Below are 15,552 nucleotides of genomic sequence, written 5' to 3' on the forward strand. Positions count from 1 at the left end.
GAGCCCGGGCTGTGGGGCTAAGAATTTCAGAGTAGACATTTGGGCTCAGGCTGGAGCCCAGGCTCTGGGAGCCTCCGCTCTCATGGGGTCGCCAGGCCGAGCCTGAACATCTACACTGCAAGTTTTAGCCCTGCAGCTGGAGCCCAAGTCAGCTGACCCAGGCCAGCTGCGGCTGTGAGGCTGGTTTTTGACTGCAGGGCAGGCATACTCTGAGCACTTGTGTGTGTTCCAGGCCCACGGACAAATCCTGCCCACTCTTCAGTGACTATGTAGCCCTCACCATTTCCACGAGAAGGTCCTTGTGCCACCCCTGAGCTCGCCACGTCTCTGAAGCTTCCCTGCTGAGGCTTCCTTGTGGCAGGCTGGAAGGTAGCATGCAGCCCCCTTCCCCCTGTCCTCCTTCTAGGTCATTCCCTGCTCTGACCCCTGCTCCCACCATCAGGCCCACTGAGTTGGGGGAAGAAGCAGATTGCAACTCCAGGCAGCCAGCAGTGAAGGCTTCAGCCGCAATTCACTCTTATTTAGAGATTTGCTTGGATTACAGATTTCCTAGCTACGGCTCCAATATACTTCCTCCTCCTCAGGATAATAGTCTGGGTTTGTTTTAACCTTCATCCTTCCCTGGCCTACGGCTTCCTTTGTCTGCTAGCTCCATTTAGGGGGATCTGATGGAGATTTCAAGCTGCCTAGGACAGGATATGTCTCATTGGTGTGTCTTCAGAGTTACACACACAGTTCGGTCATTCTATAAACATTCAGCAATTAAAAATAAGACCCTGAAATTCATTCCCATGCGTATTTATAGGAGCCAAACACCAATCTAGGCCCGTTTGCATTCAGACATGAAGACAAAGTATTGCCCTGCTTGCGTGCGTGCGTGTGTTTTTAACATTGGCACACTTCTTGTTAAGTTTCCCTCAGCATTTTTCAAAGGAAGGATGACCATGTGTGCAGCCTTGTGCTATGAGGTCCTGAAATGCTGCACCTCGAAGCTAGCCTCCACCAGGAATGAAGCTTCGGCACTCCTGTATCTTTTGATGAGGAACAACTTTGAGTTCACTAAAAGGAAAACCTTTCTGAGAACACACCTGCAGGTCAGTGAAAGATGAACTGCCGCACAGTGGTGCACCTCAGTGCTTAATCTCCAGGTCTGAGTCCTGCAAAGACAGAGAATGTGTCCCGCGTGACTCTGATCTTCAGCATGAGAGATTAAAATATTAACTCTAGGACCTAGCTGTCATCCAGTGCTTGTCATCAGCAGATCTCAAAGCGCTTTACAAAGGAGGTCAGTGTTGTCCCTCCCCATTTTATTGCTGGGGAAAGTGAGGCACCAAGCAGGGCAGTGATTGCCCATGGTCACTCAAAAGGCAGGGCCAGGAATAGAATCCAGAACTCCTGGGTATCATGGGGATTTATCAACCTCAGCCTGTCCTATTCATCAGGGAGTCTGAGAAGCAGTTTGACTTTTTTAAAAAAGGCTAAATCTTGCAGTCCTTATCTGGTCAGAAATCCTATTGATTCCAGTGATTTCCCTGGGAGTTTGGTCTAAATCATGATTTCAGAATTTGGCCCAGGGTCCTTATGGATGAGATTATTGATTTTCAGAATATGCTTGCAAGGCTCGCCTCTTTGCCAAGAGACCAGTGAAGAAAACTGGGGTGATTGTCCATAGTCAGGTGGGAAAAGTCCTGCCTATTGGATTGGGGGAGGAATTCTTCTGGGGGGTTGTTTCTGGCTTGTGTTGTATTGTTGTTTTCAGTCATGATAAAAACAGCCAGAGTAGCAGATGGGCTGCGACCTGTGATAAATCACAAAGGAGAGAAATATAACATAGCATCTAATAATTCCTGCCCAGGATTTGTAGTCTGCTTGTTCTAGTCCTAGTCCTAAAATGTGCTGTTCTGACAGCGGGACTACGTCCTGTGGTTTAATAATCATCAGATTTTGAAGAATAAACAAGAAAATGAGACCCATTATGAATAAGGCTACGATGTAATCATGGGTATTTTTAATTAAAGTCATAGACAAGTCACGGGCAAGAAACAAAGAATCACTTATTCCACAAATACACCTGACTGAATCTTGGAGGGTGAGGGGGAGCCCTGGTGGCACCAGCTGCGGGAAGGCAGCACCAGCTGCCAGGGGGACCTGCTGCCACTCAGGCCACTTCCGGGTGGGGGGAAGCCACAGGGGGCCAGCTGCTGCTCCGGCCGCCCCAGGACCACTGCCAGGAGCCACCGAGCTGCAGCTGCTCCGGCCACCCCAGGACCACTCCCAGGAGCCACCGAACTCCAGCTGCTCCAGCTGCCCCTGGACCTCTGCCAGGAGCCACCAAGCTGCAGCTGCCCCCGCCACCCTCAGGCCGACAGTTCAGGTGGTCCCCTGGGCCATCCACATTGGCTGCTGCTCACGCAGTCCCCGGGGCCAGCTGCCCAGAGCAGCAGCCGGTGCAGCTGATCCCAGGCCTCTCCAGCAGTAGCTGGTGTGGCCCCCTCCAGGGCAGCTGCTTGGGCAGCCCTGGGGTCAGCCATGCTGGCCGCTGCAGAAGTCACAGCGGTCGCAGACGTGGATTAATTGCATTCATTCTGTTTGAAAGAGTTTTGACCCACAAATGTCTATTTATACAATTGTGACAACAAAGCACATGGATGAGAACCTGTCCCTTTTCCAACAGATAATAATTGCAGTGAGCCAGTTAATAGCAGATGTGGCACTAAATGGAGGATCGAGGTTCCAGGAGTCACTGTTCATTATTAATAACTTTGCAAACAGCGACAGGCCCATGAAGGTAAGTTTGATGAATTAAAACAAACACTAAGTTTGCACTACCACCACCAAGTACATGGTCTGGGAAATGTACACAGAGATCGTATTTAAAGATTGAATGTTATGTATTTATACTACTTACTCCTGTAACCCTCTGCCGGTGAGTGGGAGGATCTCTTCCCGCAAGCCCCCTCCCCTGAGCGACATGGCTGGGGCCGGGGCGAGGAGAGTGGAGCGGACTGCTACTGGCCCCCTGCTAATCCCCAGGGCCACTCTGGGCCTGTGGGGCCCCCAAAAGTGGCCCCCCACAGCTCCTGCCACCCAGGCCCTGGGGGAGGGAGATCTGGGGCCCCACACAGCCCCCCCAGAGGGGGGCTGCGTAGGGCACCCAAATGGCTAGGGGTGGCCCTGCATGTGGACCTTTAAGTAATACACTTTACAGGGAAGGGAGTATGTCTGTTTATTTCTAGTTTTTACTTAGCATTTTTTTCGTACTGCGCACACTTTTAGTACAATACTAAAAGTACAGTACCACACTGGGCAGCGAACAAGTGAGGCAGGCGTTGACTGAAGTGAAAAATACTTCAGGAATGATTGAAGGCCCAATTCTGTAGCCTGTACTCACGCTGAGTAGCACTTACTCACCCGCATGCCAGTCCAGTAGGGTACATAAGCATAAGTAGTCCCACTGAAGTCCATTTGGCTACTGTTAAAGGGGCAACTCAAGTAAGAGTTGCAAACTTTGACCCTGAACAAGAGGATTTGCAGGCCCAAGGTGAAATGCATTGATTGCGTAACACAATGACACAGTATAGGATTAATGTATCAGAAGTCCAGTCAGCATCATCTCCTATATCTTGCATGTGAAAATTGCTACATGCAGTGTACATAGTAATTAAATCCATTGCAAGCTGAGTGACCTGAAGGGTTGACATCTGTCTTTCTGTGACAAAACCTCGAACATCTTTATTTCTGCATTTGCTTCTAATTAGATTTCTTTTGTGCCAGGCAACTGCTTTTCCCTCAGAAGTCAAAGATTTGACCAAGAGAATCCGTACCGTGCTTATGGCTACTGCTCAAATGAAAGAACACGAAAAGGACCCTGAAATGTTGATCGATTTACAGTACAGCTTAGCCAAGTCCTATGCTAGTACCCCAGAGCTCAGGAAAACATGGCTGGACAGCATGGCAAAGATCCATGTCAAAAATGGAGACTTTTCTGAGGTAATCTGTCAGATTCCACTGAAAACAGTTGGTGTGGAGAGGCAGAGATTCCAACTGACACTCTAACTGCTTCTGTTTTGTATTTTGCAGGCTGCCATGTGTTATGTCCATGTAGCAGCCCTTGTTGCAGAGTTTCTTCATAGAAAAAGTAAGAGTTTACTATTGGAGTGGGGAATGCAGCAGCCTTTTCTTTGTGTCCATCTTTGAGTTTACAGGTCATCAAAATGTTTTCAAGATCAAATTCACTTGATTTGGTAAACAACTGTTTTCAGGTTATACTGAGTTCTTCTAAAATAGTGAACTCTGTGGCATAGGAATTTACACATGTAAATACCAGTCTCGGTATTCAAACACAGGACTGAAATGTCCTAATCAGTGTAAAAACTGGCTCCCTGATATTTTGATCATGCCACAGATGTCATTGCATAGAGGTCAGAGTAGTGGGTTCCTTCACCGTGGGCATACAGGCTAAGTGCAGTGAAAGCGGAATTGTTCTATGCCCTGTACAACTAGATAAAGAGCCAGCGGTGACAGAGGACATTGTGGCTTAGTGCAGAACAGGAAGTGGTGGGCAGACTGGTTGGTTTTAAAATATCACCATTTTGCATGTAAAAAGTTTTTCTTTCGAATAACTCCGTACTCTGACAGTTAATGTACTGCACTCCACCGGTCGGCTCCCTCTGATCTTTTCATTAAAGGCCACCATTGAAACTGTAGCTTGAATATCTCTAACTGCAGTTGATCTGCAAACACTAGGAAGAAGGGAGCAGAGACCAGGAAACCCTGATTTTCAGCTGTAGTTTGCAAAGGTGATTGATGGCTCCTTGTTGGCATACTGGGGGCCTAAGTCCCACAGAAGTATATATATTGTGTTCGTTGAAAACATTTCTGGTTACATGTACAAAATGTACATGATTGCAAATGGAACGGTCATTGCAAATCTGGATACTCTCCATTCGTGTGACTGGAGAGAAAGGGAAACCAAAGCCAGCAGAAAAAGAGGAACATTTCCAAAGGATGTGTGAGTTAGTATTGCTACTGAACTACATTGCTCATCCATCACATGTGCAGGAAAATGACACTTTTGCCATGCCCAAGGAAGTACTCTCAATTTCAGAATCCAGCCCTGCGCCTTCATTACCCTGTGCTGCAGCACACAGCACCGCCCATCAGCATGCATATTCAGAAGACAAACACACCTCGCTCCTTCTCTCTTCTCCTGTACAGTGCAGCCCCAATCAAGGGTTCACAGCTGACTCTGTGCAGTAGTTGCTAAGTGAGACGTGTTCATTGCTTTGTGGTAGAGGAAGCCAAGCGTATTGGTGAAGGAGGGAGTGGTTCTGAGAAGTGGGGCCTTTACCAGATGGAACAGGCTGGCCAGGTCATGGCTGGTGTCCATCAGAAGGAGCAGGCCAGCTGGCTATGCCATCAGACAGATCCAGGCTGCTGGAATAAGCCATAGTCTCAGAGGACATGCAGGCTGACAGTTTGTTGAACAGTGTGGCTGACACAAGGGGCAGTATGTGTCCATGCCTCAGTGATTAGTTAATACTCCCCCAAATTCCTTGCAGCTGCAGAGGGGTCAGTTGGAGGCCACACTCTCTAATGTGCTGATTCATCTGTTTTGGTTCTATTCCTCCCTTTATGGTACAAAGGCAGAGCAGCCTTGAGACCTTTCTTGTCCCTCTTACTTTGCAATCGACCCTTTCACTGAATTGCTTTTGGACGTTATTATTTTTACTGTAATACCACCTAGAGCCCCCAACTGAGATCTGAGCTCAGTTGTGCCAGGTGCAGTACATGCCCAGGCAGTCTGGGCCCAAACAATATAACAGTCCAAAGAGACAAGACAGACAAAGGTTGGGAGGGAAAAGTAAGGTTCAGAGAGGGGAAGTGACTTCCCAAGGTCACCCAGTTGGTCAGTGACAACACTGGGAATAGAACCCAGGTCTCCTGACACGCATATAAGTGCCCTATTTGCTAGCCCACACTGCCTCCTATGCTGAGGCATGATGGTGCATATTAACAATGCTAAAATATAAGCCACTGAATAACAGATAACATGAAAGTAAGTTTAGCTTTTCATGCACAAATGCACCAAGTACAATTTAAATCTGCATGACAAAGATGTAGCATGGGTAACCATAGCACGGTATTCCATACACTGCATTAGATTGTTTGATAATATTTTAATTCTAACATTTATTTTTCTTTTTGCGTTCCATAGAATTGTTCCCTAATGGATGTTCAGCCTTCAGGAAAATTACGTCCAATATTGATGAAGAGGGAGCCATGAAAGAAGATGCTGGGATGATGGATGTTCACTACAGCGAGGTAGGATTCCAAGGCGCAGAACCTTAGATTGAATGAGAATAATTCTTTAAGAATGAATCACCCATGCTTGTGTTGCTGAACTGTTCTGATGTCTTTCACGGTACCTCTCCCTAAGGTTACTTAGCTATGAACAGCCTCCTTTTTGTGTTTCATACAGGAAGTCCTAGTGGAGCTGTTGGAACAATGCATAGATGGCCTGTGGAAGGCAGAACGTTACGAAACGATTTCAGAGGTTTCCAAACTGATCATTCCGATTTACGAAAAGCGCCGTGAGTTTGAGGTAGCTATTTGGACCTTGGCTGTGTGTTAATGAGAATTCCCCAGGCTACTAGTAAAGAAATTCTTAGTTTGTGAGTGATGAGCTGATGTGATGGATGTATTATTTCTTTTGTACACTCTGTATTATTGATGAATATTAAACAAAATAAGTTCAAGCAAGAATCTGGAGGCTAATAGTTCCCATGAGATGCCGCAGACACAGAGATCTCTTAAATAGGGACCCAATTCAGCAAAGATTATAGCTACCATCCACACCATACGTGCCCATAGAAGCCCTTGTTTCTGGGTTCCCTTCAACTTGGGAAGACTTTGAAGCTTTGAAGATTTTTTAAAACTTGAATGAGTCCCTTCCTTTGACTTGGGGTAATTGACACTAATTGGGACCCAGAGCCACCAAAGCTTCAGCTGCCCCAAGGCAAACATTTCCTCCTCTTCCCAGATGGATACTTGTTTCTCCCGTGATCCTCGAGCTTTCTTCCAAGAGACAATGCAGCCCAATGTGTCCAAATCCACCTCAGCAGGACACCATCCTGGAGAAATTAGTTGTGCCCTATACATAAGAATGGCCATACTGGGTCAGACCAAAGGTCCATCTAGCCCAGTATCCTGTCTACCGACAGTGGCCACTAATGCCAGGTGCCCCAGAGGGAGTGAACCTAACAGGTAATGATCAAGTGGATCTCTCTCCTGCCATCCATCTCCACCCTCTGACAAACAGAATCTACAATCGCCTGCTGCTTTGCCGTAGACCATGGAATTAAGTCACTGAAAGCAGATGAGAAACCAGACATTAAAACTGTACCTCCAGCATGCCTTGACTTGCTTAATGCGCAGTGCTTGCCTATCTTAGTGGTTCACAACCCAAAGTACTGTGCAGGCACATTCCTAAATCCATGTCATTTCTGGCTGCTAAACAGACAGAAGAAACGTGAGCTATGCTCCAGCATGCAGTTGTATATGTTACTTTCCCTCAGAACAGGTTCAATGCACAATCAAATCCGCAGGGAAGGCATTCTTGAGGACAGGCTTTCAGTGATGCCAGGAGATTTCCATGGGCCACATGCTGTCCTTGGATGATCCCATTGGCCTCACTGAGAGCAATGCCTATATGGCTGAGGGCTGAATTTGGCCCTGTGTGTGTGTCACAGGGGACACTCAGGGACATCTTTCATTTCCTATGGCTTTAGGAAAGGTGGGGGAATGAAAGAATGCACCGAGTAGAGTGGGTCAAAAAATGTTTCTCAGGGGACTTCAAAGCTCTGTTTTGCAGGCTTTGAAATGGACCCATTTTCTGCTTTTCCTGGAAGATTCCACAGCATTTTGTCACCATTTTCAAATCAGAATTTTTACTGAAATCTTGTTAGCAATAGTTCTCCAGCGTTTTTGTTTACTGGAATCTTGGTCTTTGGTAAATAAAAATGTTGGATAAAGATTTTGCATATTATTTCAATAAATATTCTGATTTAAAACATAACAATAAAAATGTTACCACAAGTTTCAGGAAAAACAAAGTTTCAAATATGTCAGCAGTTTTTCACAAAAAGTTCAGTTTTTAGAAAAGGTCAATTTTCATTGGAAAAACTTTGAGTGAAATATTTCAAGCAGCTCTGCTTTCAAAGGCTCAGTCCTGCAATGTGCTGAGCTCTTAACCTAGCAGAGCATTTAGGCGTGTGCTAAAGTTCAATAGGAGCAGCCCTACTGAAATGAATGGGACTACTCTTGTGCTTAACATTAGGCACATGTTTCAGTCTGGCATTTTCAAAGGAGCTTCTGTGCTAGGCTGAATCAGGGCAAGAGTGCTTAGCACTTTGCAGGATCGGCTCTGACTTCCTGCTCACATAATTCTACTTGAATAATGTTGAAACACACCTGGCTTTTTCTGCTTTCCAGAAACTTACTCAGTTGTACAGAACACTTCATGGTGCTTACACTAAAATACTGGAGGTGATGCACACAAGAAAAAGACTTCTAGGAACCTTTTTCCGAGTGGCCTTTTATGGACAAGTAAGTACATACATCAGCCTGTCAACTAACCTGCCCCAAGCACCCTGTCTTTGCTCAGCCGCCTCATTCAGGAAGCATTCCCTTTGCATTGATCACTAGCTTCTTTAAGATGGTTCTATATTTTGCTCACTTGTGCTCTGTTATATAGTAAACTCTTCAGTACAGGGCTTCTGTACCTTGTTAATGTGTTATTACGAAGCTTTATGACACTGGGTTGGATTATCAAAAGCAGCTGACTGATTTAAGATACGAGTCTCATTGATTTTTAACGAGGCTTCTCCTCTTAGATGCTTTTGAAAATCCTAGCCAGTATAAATATTACTGTAATGAGTTAACAAAGTTTTTAAGAAACACTTTGGATTACTCAAGCAATACAGAACCAATAGCACAGTGGATATTTCCCTCCGCAGAAAATCATTGTGACTTTTCAGAATATTAGCACGGGTGTGTCCAGGGAGAAGGTCTGCTTAAAAACTGGTGGCACAATATGGTCCATTGTTGTTACAGGTTTGACATACTCCAACAGTGGCTGTCTCTGCAGTGCACATAGTCTGATGTCTCTCACTTTGGACTTCTATAAAACCAAAGACAGAATCCCTTTTAATAAAATGTACAAGGAGCAACAACTGGCTTTAATTTTCTATATGCTGGGATCAGGGGTGGCTCTGTGTATTTTGCCGCCCCAAGCATGGCAGTCAGGTGGCTTTCAGCGGCGCGCCTGTGGGAGGTCCTCTGGTAGCATGGATTCAGCGGCATGCTCTTGGCGACCGGCAGGCCGCCCCCCACAGCTTGCCGCCCCAGGCACGTGCTTGGTGTGCTGGTGCCTGAAGCCGCCCCTGGCTGGGATCATTCTAACTACATTTACAGTAATGTGACTACATGATATTCAGCCTTATTCCCAGTACAGGTTCCAGATTTTCACTTTGAAAGTTTCACCAACTTTTTAGATATTACTATGCAGAGACTGTTTTAACATATAAACCTATCTTATCTGAGAAGCTTTTTAAAAACCATTTAAAAATGAGTTTTAAATTAAATGTTTAATGTCACGAAATCTCTCCATTCACTGCCTACGTCTTTCTGATTAATGCTAGACTTTCTTTGAAGAAGAGGATGGCAAGGAATACATTTACAAGGAGCCCAAGCTGACGGGCCTGTCGGAGATCTCCCTGAGACTTCTTAAACTTTATGGAGAAAAATTCGGAGCAGAGAATGTAAAAATTATCCAGGATTCAAACAAGGTGGAGTTTAAACGGCATGTGATGTCACTGAATCTAGACAGCCCGGCTAACAAAATGCTTGGAAGAGTGAGCTAGGCTGTAGAGTAGAGAGGTTCTGTGTGAAGGCGCTGGGAACTCCCTGCATAAGCAACCTGACGCTGTCTGGCAGAGGTCCAAAGGAATTCTTGTGGGTGAAAGTCACCTGAGGCAGCAGGGTCAGTCCAAGGCCTGTGTGCCACTTAAGCCCTTGAAATAGCGTGTAAGTGGAACTAAAGTGATGTATAGGATTCATACAGGTCCTCTGCATGGGGTGAATTACACCCATGATGGATAAATACGTGAATATCTAAACTGATCGTTATTGTAGTTTGTGCCTGTTTCCTCTTCTAGTAAATAACTCTCTTCTATCATAGGTCAGTGTCAAAGATCTTGATCCCAAATATGCTCATATTCAAGTGACTTATGTGAAGCCCTACTTTGAAGACAAAGAGCTCTCTGAAAGAAAGACTGAGTTTGAAAGAAATCACAACATTCGCAGATTTGTGTTTGAATCTCCTTATACCTTATCTGGGAAAAAACATGGCTCTGTGGAAGAGCAGTGCAAAAGACGGACCATTCTAACTAGTGAGTAGGACCTTCTAAATATTAGGGAATAGGAATCAGCAAATATTGTTTTAACACACAAATCACAGCTGATTAACCTCCAAACAATGGCAGGAATACCCCTTGTAACTGAGAATCATGCAGAATTGTTCGTTTTATTCCCACATATAGAATGTTTAAAGTGTCAGCTAATTACAGTATTAACCCCTGGATTTCAAATTACTCCTGTGGGAATTCTGCACCACTATGTGGGCACAGAATTCTTGACCCCCACAGATTTCTTTACTTCCCCTCAGAAAAATGACTTTCTGACGGGAAAGCAAAGGGAAGATGCAAGAATGGTCCCCAGCAGCATGGGCGTCTCCTTTCAGACTCCCAGAGCAGCCAGTAGAGAGGTAAATCACTGCGGGGGCAGAGGTAGGAGTCCCCTATAATTGAACTCCCACCCTGCCGAGCCCCACCCCTCCTCAGCCCTACTCTGTGCAGGGCTCAGCTGCTAGTCCAGGCTGGGTCAGACCCACCCATGGAAACCTCCCCTGGCTTCACCCCCACCCCATTTCCTGTCCCTATCACTCCTCAGCTATCGGGGGCAGGGTCCCTGTATGGGGAACTGCTCCCCTGTCCTCCAAACCCTCTTGCATCTGGACACCCCGTATACCCAGTACCCCCAACAAGCCTCACTCCCCACACCTACAACCCCCTACCCCAGAATCACCACCCTGCCAAGCTCCAGCCCCCTGCACAAGGCCCTCATTGCTGAGCCCAACCCCCATGCATCTGGAACCCTGCCAAGTCCCTACCCCCCTGCATCCAGACCCCCACCCCTGCACTCAGACTCCCCCCACCAAGCCCCACCCCCTGCTTCCAGCCTTCCCATTTCTGCACCCACCCCGCCCCTGCACTCAAACTCCCACCTCAATGAGCCCCACCTCCTGTGCACTTGGACCGCCCCAATGAGCCACCCGCACATGGACCCCCCCCACTCCACTGAGCCCCAACTGTCTGCTGGATCCTCACCCCACCAAGCCCCACTCCCCCAGCACCCACACTCCCCATGCTGAGCCCCAACCACTTTCACCTGGGACCTCCCTGCAGAGTCCCACTGCCCCTGCATCCAGACCCTCCTCCCCCACTAAGTACCTGTGCATCCAGATCCCCCTGGCACCCCACCCCACTGAGCCACCAGCACCCAGACTGCCCCATAAAGAACCCTCTTACCCCACACCTGGATCCCTCCCACACTAAGCCCCTCCACACTTGGATCCTGCCAGGGTGAGTCTGCCTGCCCACACCTGCTGCACCTGGCACAGAGGGGTCAGTCCCTAAGGTGTTTCTGGGGCAGGCCCAGCCCTGGCGCTGTCAGGATTGGGTGCAGCCTCACCGTCGAGTCCCTGTCCCACCTTTGTGCAGCCAGTGGTCTGTGCTCCCCAATGCCACGCTGGAGCCTCCACATTTATTTAGTGACAAAATTTGCAGAATTTTGCAGAATTTTAAACTATTTTTACATTTTTAATATTCTGTGCAGAATTTTTCATTTTAATTGGACATGGACTGAGCCTCCATACTGTTTTAGATCTGATTTATTCAACCTCACCACTTCCTGCCCTCTTGTTTGTGCCGTGTCATGCCTAAACTCTGTGGATGAAATCCTGACTCCTCTTGAAACTAAGTGGCAAAACTACTACTGACTTCAGCACGGCCGGGATTTTATCTTTGCTTTGCGAGATCCTCAGGATAGGGACCTGTCTGTATCTGTTCTGTGAGCCTTTGGGAAGGGGTCTACGGAGACGATTTTCAGACTGTACATTCTGTTTGATATGTTTAATAGCTTCAAACTCGTTTCCGTATGTGAAGAAGAGAATTCCAGTAAATAACGAACAACAGGTTAATCTCAAGCCAATTGATGTTGCTACTGATGAGATAAAAGACAAGACAGCAGAGCTGCAAAAACTCTGCTCTTCCAATGAGGTGGACATGATCCAGCTGCAGCTCAAGTTGCAGGGTTGTGTTTCCGTACAGGTAAGGCCCGTCATTAGCACAACATCCTTACGCTGGTGACAGAATAGCTTGTTTACTTTCCAGAAATCATTAACTAGCTGATTGGAGCACTGTGGGCCAGATCCTGCCAACAGTACTGACTGTAGTACTTACCACTGTAAGTCAATGGGACTACTCGTGGGAGTAAACACTATGCCCAGTTGTGTTTGCAGAATCAGGCCCATATGTACTTGCCCATTATTTGTGTGTGGCAGGTGTTGGTTATATTTAACAGCTCTGAAAGATTGATCTGGAAAATACAGACAGGAAACAGCTTCATGAGTCCTGACCTGTCCCCAGTCTGAGACATGGCCCATGTGTCTCAAGAGCAGGGGCGGCTCCAGGCACCAGCACACCAAGCGCGTGCCTGGGGCGACAAGCCACGGGGGGCACTTTGCCGGCGCCACGAGGGCGGCAGGCAGGTTGCCTTCGGCGGCATGCCTGCGGAGGCTCCACTGGTCCCACGGCTTCGGAGGACCTCCCGCAGGCAAGCCGCCAAAGGCAGCCTGCCTGTTGTGCTTGGGGCAGCAAAATACCTAGAGCTGCCCCTGCTCAAGAGGTCACTCCCTAAAAAGGAAATGATGGAATGTCAATTTCTTCATTTTTCTTTTTGTATGTAAAGATCATAAATAGAAAAGTAAAGTCTAGCACAACCCTTAAAGCAAACCGTTGTAGTTGATAAACTCCTATCGTGCATTCTTTTTAGTGTATCTAGATTGCTGAAACTTCAAACCTGTGTGTAAAATTTTCTAATACAGATAGCTTTGTAGGTGCTTTTCTTCTCTGAAAGAGATTTTTAATAAAGTGAGCATCAATCAAGATTATGTCTAGAATGTGTAATTTCATTAGACTGTAAATGTGAAATAACAGCAAAATAATGGGATGAGATGATGCAGACAATGGATATTGAATCTACTATTAACGTAGTGCAAGTTCAGTAATTTTTAGTTTACAGGGTGTATGTTTCTCCATCTCAATATAATAAAATACATAATATGGTCTCAGATATCTGTATGAAATGCAAGACAGCCAGGCCCTCTTTCATGCACATGATATGGGACTGGTGATAATAAATAAAAAATTGGGAAAACATCCTGAAGGAAATAAAACAAATACTAGCAATAGAATTTGAACAGGACTGAAAGGTTTATATTAGGAGCTGGCCTCTTAAAGAGATTCAAACCAGGAATATATCGAATATAATGTCTTTACACATTTCTGGAAAAAAAGGGAGATGTTAGTAATATCGTATGATGTCAAGATTCAATATGTTGCTTAATATTGTTAATTCTGTATGATGATATACTTACCAAGACAGTATCCTCACAATGTCTTATTGAAAAATGACTCAGAATATCAGTAAAGAATTTTTTCCCATTCCAAAAGGCCTGACATTTTGAACTCCAGGTGTCTTCTGTTCTGTTACATAAACAGTACTATAGTATTGTTATCCCATGACCATATAGAAATGCACGTCCAGTGGCATGAAGTAATAGCTTAGGTAATATTTCTAATAGAGCAAATGTATTACCCTCTGAAATTAACCTAAAAGCTGCAGCATGAATAAGTTCTCACATTTTGGGTTTTAGGTTAATGCTGGTCCGCTGGCCTATGCTAGAGCTTTCCTGACTGACAATCAGTCCAGCAAATATCCCGCTAAGAAGGTGACTGAGTTAAAAGAAATGTTCAGGTAGGTTACTAAGTAATTGAAGTAGCCTGCTGGCCATAATGGGATATATGTTTTTTCTTACATTTTTAATGATCAGAGTTAAGATTTGAAATACTAATTCAAAGATTTGGTACTATCCTTCTGATTTTGGAAGGAGACTGGTTTCCACTTTCCTAGCCCAAAAGTATCCTGACCATGGTGAGCTTACCGAATCCTAGTCAGGACATCTTGGCTCCTTCTAACCCTGAGACCACTGCCCATCGCGCTGACTCAGACTGTCTCATTGGTTTTTATACTGCCCCATGATTGGTCTGTCTATATCCATCCATGTGTCTCTTGTCTTAGATGGCAAGCTCTTTGGGGCAGGGATTCTCTCTTCATTCTGCATTTGTACAGCGTGTAGCACAATGGAATCCTGGTTCATGACTAGAGCACTTGGGGCTACAATAAATAACATAAAACAATAATAATGGTAGTAATAAATAATGCACCAGCAGTTGCTGCACACTGAAGCTGACTCTGTTTTTAAAGCTAGAGCTTTCAGGTGCCCAGTCTCAACACCTAGACAAAACTGTTTTTTAAAAGGGGAAATGTCTTGCTAAAAACCAAAGACTTTGTGTGTGTGTGTGTTGTTTTTTTAAAATTATGCTTCATGTCCTGATCTTTCAAGAGAAACTTTTCTAGGGGGACTGTCAAACTGGAAAGAACGTTTAAAATATTTAAATAAATCCATTTACTGTCCATGTGGTTCCATTTTTCTCACTTCCATTGCCACTTTTGCAAAGATATTTGATTTCAAACAAGAATTTGTCTTGCATCTGTCTGTCTATCAATCTATCTATCTGCCAATCTATCCTGTCATTCTCTCTGTAGTCTAAGAATTGTGCCCAACTCTGTCTCTCTCAAGAGATAACTAAATATATTAAATAGCTAACTTCCCGTCCTCCATTCAGTTAGGGCCATTGTAGGTTTTCCCCCACTTTTGTCCTTCCCTCTCTCCTCCTTCCTACTAGTCTGCCTTTGGTATCTAGAATTCCTCCGGGAGCAATGAGGCACACCCTGCCTGCTCGCCTGCTGCTGCCTCCCCCTTTGCTAGGTGCAGCTGCCTCCCACCCCACACAGCTGACCAATGCACAGGGGGAGCAGGCTGTGGACTCTGCCTTCCTGTCCCCTTTGGGGCACTGGGCACCCCTGGGAAGTAGTGCCAGATGCTTATGGTTGCCACGAAAGAAAGAGGGAAGACATCTTGTACCCCTAACCCTGCTGCACAATCTTGCGGTCCCAGCAGCTCTATCCCTTTCATAACAGCCTTTGAAAGTCAGACACACACAGTTATTTCACCACAGCCGCAGACAGGGGAGAAGTGGTCATGTGAAAGGGAACTTAATCCAAGAGTAAGAGTAACAGTAACAGTAA

At 45.9% G+C, this 15,552-nt stretch overlaps 1 protein-coding gene across 9 annotated transcripts in view; it reads left to right on the plus strand.

Moving 5' to 3' along the window:
- DOCK11 (dedicator of cytokinesis 11) overlaps positions 1 to 15,552 on the plus strand; it is a 122,551-nt gene that overhangs the window by 88,338 nt on the left and 18,661 nt on the right. For all 9 annotated transcript variants that reach the window (XM_050964877.1, XM_050964880.1, XM_050964883.1 and 6 more), the window contains 11 exons: positions 912 to 1,094; positions 2,675 to 2,788; positions 3,775 to 3,990; positions 4,081 to 4,138; positions 6,218 to 6,324; positions 6,482 to 6,604; positions 8,494 to 8,607; positions 9,702 to 9,848; positions 10,241 to 10,451; positions 12,259 to 12,449; positions 14,057 to 14,157. In XM_050964877.1, coding sequence (XP_050820834.1) covers positions 912 to 1,094; positions 2,675 to 2,788; positions 3,775 to 3,990; positions 4,081 to 4,138; positions 6,218 to 6,324; positions 6,482 to 6,604; positions 8,494 to 8,607; positions 9,702 to 9,848; positions 10,241 to 10,451; positions 12,259 to 12,449; positions 14,057 to 14,157 — 1,565 coding nt within the window. The remainder of the gene's footprint in view (positions 1 to 911; positions 1,095 to 2,674; positions 2,789 to 3,774; positions 3,991 to 4,080; positions 4,139 to 6,217; positions 6,325 to 6,481; positions 6,605 to 8,493; positions 8,608 to 9,701; positions 9,849 to 10,240; positions 10,452 to 12,258; positions 12,450 to 14,056; positions 14,158 to 15,552) is intronic.

Source organism: Gopherus flavomarginatus, chromosome 8 (genome assembly GCF_025201925.1).
Source record: "Gopherus flavomarginatus isolate rGopFla2 chromosome 8, rGopFla2.mat.asm, whole genome shotgun sequence".
Lineage (NCBI taxonomy): Eukaryota > Metazoa > Chordata > Testudines > Testudinidae > Gopherus > Gopherus flavomarginatus.